Source organism: Takifugu rubripes, chromosome 16, assembly GCF_901000725.2.
Source record: "Takifugu rubripes chromosome 16, fTakRub1.2, whole genome shotgun sequence".
NCBI classification, from domain to species: domain Eukaryota; kingdom Metazoa; phylum Chordata; class Actinopteri; order Tetraodontiformes; family Tetraodontidae; genus Takifugu; species Takifugu rubripes.
Window position 1 is genome coordinate 9,562,442 of NC_042300.1, and position 4,794 is coordinate 9,567,235.

Here is a 4,794-nt window from a genome sequence, read left to right on the forward strand (position 1 = left end):
AAGCTTCATTAAACTCTGAATATTTCTGCTGCGGTTTCGCCTTATTGTTACCTCCACAGCTCCATCAGAGTGCGTGAGATGTGCGCTTCTGCGGGTGAGCTGAAACACCTGTTTAAACGGCGCCTTTAACGTCCCCCCCCGACCAACTCCCCCAACCCCGGTCACGGCCTGTTTTTGAAACCGGAGTGGTGACTCACTCCTCTCTCGGTTCAGAAAAAAAACTGATCCGGCCTGCAGAAGGCGGGGCCCGTCTGGGGGATGGGAAGCCGGCGGTGATGAACACCGGAGGTGGACGCAGCTGGACGCCCACTTCAATGGACCCCCACATCCTGGCCAAGGCCCACCATGTTCCCAGTGACTCACGCTGATCTGAGGGAAAGAGGAAGAACACTCAAATGTTTGTTATGAAACCACCCCACAAATTATGACTGCAGCCAATAAATTGGGCAGATAACAAGAGATTTTTAAAACATGCAGACTGTTTGTCGTTGCTGCTTTGCGTCGGTTTAATGTACTTTTTTATAGAAATTATAATTGCCAAGATGAGCTCCCTATGAGACAGTGACCAGGAGCTGTAGTGGATTAAACGGGGGCTGTGGTAAAATATCCCATAATAATTAATCATGTTAAATGTGGGGCTTCGTTGGGGTTAGGCCCCAGTTCGACGGCATTTTTAAATCTGCTTGTGAAATATTATTTGACTTAATAGTCACTTATATCCCGCCAAAAGACCCCTGGGGGTTCAAAAATTCGTCTCCCTCCGAGTTTCGAGTCAATGTATCCATGACAACCGTTGCCCCAGCCAACAAGAGATGCAAGAGACGTAAGGCCGAATGGCAGCCACAAAGTATTTAAGTATTAAGCTCTCTGGACACAACGCACGATCAGCATATTCTGAAGCATTTAGACGTGGGGGTGGAAGTGTTGTGCGGGAAGAATTGACCAGATTAATTCTGGCTGCTTTATTGGAGCGCTCCACAAATACACGTGTTAGTCTGCCGATCGGACGCTAGGTGGCGCCATCGCACCCTGAAAACCGCAAACCAGGAAAAAGATACAAAATGTAGGTTATTTACTGTAGGACGCGGGATGGTGCATGCGTACACCACAATCACGCAACAACGGAAGTGTTATTTGACATTTTCGAGTTTTAAGTGACAGCACTTGTCCACGCACTTATATCGATAAAGTTTGAATTTGAACCGACCCCAGCAATAACAATGGCGGCGGATCAAGCAGCGCAAGTTCCCCCTTCTCTGTCTGCAAAAGTGGTTGGGTATGTTGACAGCGGATTTTAAATACGGATTCTTCTTTCAAGTGAGGTTTATTACAATGCGGAGTGTCAACTGCAAATTCAATTCAATTCAATCGCGATGATAAATCTGTTGTCATCATCCGGTAACGTTAGCTTGTTGCTAGCGGAAGTCCAATAAAAAAGACACCTGCATGTTCAAATAGCTACACAATTTGTCTTCCGATGAATGCAAGAAAGCAAACGTGTAACAGTGTGTTGTTTGTGACTCGCCAGGGTTACTTTAGCTCAGTTTGCACACCTCTGTCATTTCTCTGCAGGTCTTTTGCTTATTTGACTGTGAAAGACAGGATGCCAACCATCCTTACCAAGGTTATAGACACACTACATCGCAACAAAGACAAGTTTTTGGAAGAATACGGGAAGGTAGGTTTTACTGGCTGTATAGGTTGATTATCTCATGTCACCTGGAGTTGTATGGGCGACCATAGAAGTTGCAGACACATCTTAAAGGTCTTTAACGTAAGACGTGATGGGGCAACACCGTCTCCTTAGATTATTGCAGTCATATTGTCTCTTACAACCTGTTTAGAAATGCCTGTGCACCTAGGTCAAAAAGGCAAAAGAGTGTTGGCCCAGGAGATACTGAACAATGACTACAGATAGAGAACTGATCTAAAGATGACTTTGTTTATGATCATATAGGAGGGAATTGAAGCGGAGAAACAAACAATAGCTCTGCTGTCAAAGTTGAGGAATGAGATGCAAACTGATAAGCCAGTGGTACCACTGACGGATGGACTGCCAGACGCAGAGATCTGGAATCGGTACCTGCAGAGACATCGGCAAGTGGAAGAGGACCAGGAGGCTGTCAGCTGGTTCAAGTCACCATGGCTTTATGTGGAGTGTTACATGTACCGCAGGATCCAGGAGGCCCTGTGGCTCAAGTGAGAAACCCGAATACTTGTGAAGATTTTAATCATTTAATAAACTTAAGGCTAATTTCTTGACTTTGAATACGTACAGTACATAATGTTGTGCAGTATCACTTGCATATAATTGTCTGCTGTCATTTTAAAACAGTACTTTAAGCATATTGCACTATAGAAATGGTATTTCCTGTTTTATTTCCTCATTCATAATTCTAGTTCTGCTCTCGTTTCAGTCCTCCCATCAGTGACTATGATGTCTTTAATGAGGGGAAGACTCTGAGCTTCTTAGAGTCTCAACAGGCTGTGATGGCCTTGTGTACGTACTTGGAGGAGGTTAAAAAGAAAACAGAGGAACTTTCTAAGAAGGAGCTCTTTCTGCATTTTAAAAAACTGCTGCAGGTTGGTATCAAACCTCAGTGTTATTATCAAGTTGTGTGGGTTTTTTTTAATGTAGCTTTGCTGTAAATTTGTAAAAAATCATGTCAGGAAACATAACACCCACTTTTTGAAAATGTTCATTTTAAGGTGTCTCTGTGGGGAAACAAGTGTGATCTGTCCATCTCTGCTGGCAAAGACAACTCGCAGAAGACGGATGCAATAGATTCCCTCAGTAGCCTGCAGCCCTTTATCTTGGTGGACGACTCTGACCTGATGTGGTCGACTCTCACCTCAGCCGAGACCCAAGGACCGCCACGCAGACTGGACATTGTTCTAGATAACGCCTCTTTCGAGTTAATCACCGACCTGGTGTTGGCAGACTTCCTGGTTTACGCTGGCATCGTACGCGAGGTCCGTTTTCACGGCAAATCCTTTCCGTGGTTCGTCTCCGACGTCACGGCGAACGATTTTCATTGGACCATTAAGCAGACAATGGCCACTAACCACCGGTGGATCTCCAAGTGCGGCGTCAGGTGGCAGAGTTACTTGAAGGAGGGCGTGTGGTCTTATCATGACCATCCTTTCTGGACGCTGCCCCACGAGTTCTGCGAGATGGCAGCGGCTGCCCCCGACCTGTACGCGGCTCTGCAGGGGTCAGACCTGGTCGTATTTAAAGGCGACCTCAACTACAGGAAGCTGACGGGCGACAGGTACTGGGATCACGCCGTCAGCTTCGGCACCTCCCTGCGCGGCTTCAGTCCGGCGCCACTGTGCGCCCTGAGAACTCTTAAAGCCAACATCCAAGTGGGTCTGCAGCCGGGCCGAGGCGAGCGGCTGTCCTCTGTAGAACCAGACTGGATGAGCAGCAGCAAGTATGCAGTCATTCAGTTCCACAGTTCTACGACCCCATGGCAGCAGGACTGATGCCAACTAGATTTTTGCCATTAAAATCTTATGAGGGAGGATAAACCGTGCTGAAAGAAATCTCAGGAGGTGTTACTGTACACAGCCCGCATGTGTTAAAACCTGTACTCGTACGGAGAATATCAGTGTGACACAGTGACAGCGTTAGCTTGTTTTGAGCCCAGACCTCCGTGTCGTCACAGATAAAGTAAACGTCTGCACGAGCTGTTAAGTCATTTGGGGTTGTTAACTGGATTCCTCTTGCTGTTTTCATTAAAAATAGATTCTATAAAGACCTGCAGTGATTTTCCTTTTGTCTGTCTCTTCTCATACTTCACTTCCAACCTTGACAAGTAGAAGAATATTGCAGACAGTGTTAGCATTAGCTAATACATCAATCAATACAAATGATCATTTTATCTACCTCAAAATAAATCACACTATTAGAATATTTAAATGATATTTGTAAAGCCTTGACCTTTAGTGTACTGCAGGTCATGCTGGACCATTCATAGGTGGAACGTGTGTTAAATGTCTAGAACGAGCTGGGAGAACCTGAACGGCATAATTTCTGCCACCGACAAGCTTTGTGAACGTGATAATGGAAGATTATTATGGGAAGAAGTTGCATCTCTTCAGCCATTAAGTGATTTAGCCGATTCATTCTTCACCGTTTTTTTTTTGTGTGTGTGTGTCTGTGTGTGTGTGTGTGTGTTCTGTTCATGTCACTGGAAAGGAAATGCATAAAAATCTATTTATCATCATCAGGACTACTTGCTTGCCACTTGACCTGACCATGTCCCGAAGATCGGGTTGTTTTTCTCCAGAAAGATGTTGCAGAGCAGAAAAAAAGAAAGTTACTATGACAAATGCTCAGTTTTAATTTCATGCACAATTGGCCATTAGCGTTAGCGTTCCATAGAAAAAATGAAAATAAAAATTGCGATGTGCATCTTTAATTTCAAAGCACCTCATCTGAAATCTTATCTGTCTTCAGTAGTTTTTACTGTTTTTACTGAATCCCTGTCATCTTTTATGTCTTTTTTTTTTGAGGAGGGGGTTGTTTAAATGTTAAGTTGTTTTTCAAAGTAAAATTTAGTTCTGAAATATCTAAGGCCAAAAGATTCAGCCACCTGGAACATGAATATTGACTCTCAAATGTTTATTTGCACAAGTCTCCCCCCCCCACCCGACCTCCAGCCCACCTCCTCTCGGACCCCATCCCTGGTTTATTTCACTGCAGCAGCGCTCCGCTGTCTGTCGACTTGTCTGTAACGTTAATTTGTGACATATAATTCGTGAATACTTTTAACGTGTCTCCGTAAAACC

General features: G+C 44.7%; 1 protein-coding gene across 1 annotated transcript; it reads left to right on the forward strand.

The window, feature by feature from the left end:
- The first annotated feature begins 994 nt into the window (after positions 1 to 994).
- On the forward strand, positions 995 to 3,766 carry armt1 (acidic residue methyltransferase 1). The gene is made up of 5 exons (XM_003971767.3): positions 995 to 1,276; positions 1,573 to 1,678; positions 1,958 to 2,199; positions 2,418 to 2,583; positions 2,710 to 3,766. The coding sequence occupies exons 1-5, from the start codon at positions 1,221 to 1,223 to the stop codon at positions 3,484 to 3,486; spliced, it is 1,347 nt and encodes a 448-aa protein (XP_003971816.2). The 5' UTR covers positions 995 to 1,220; the 3' UTR covers positions 3,487 to 3,766.
- Positions 3,767 to 4,794: the final 1,028 nt, after the last annotated feature.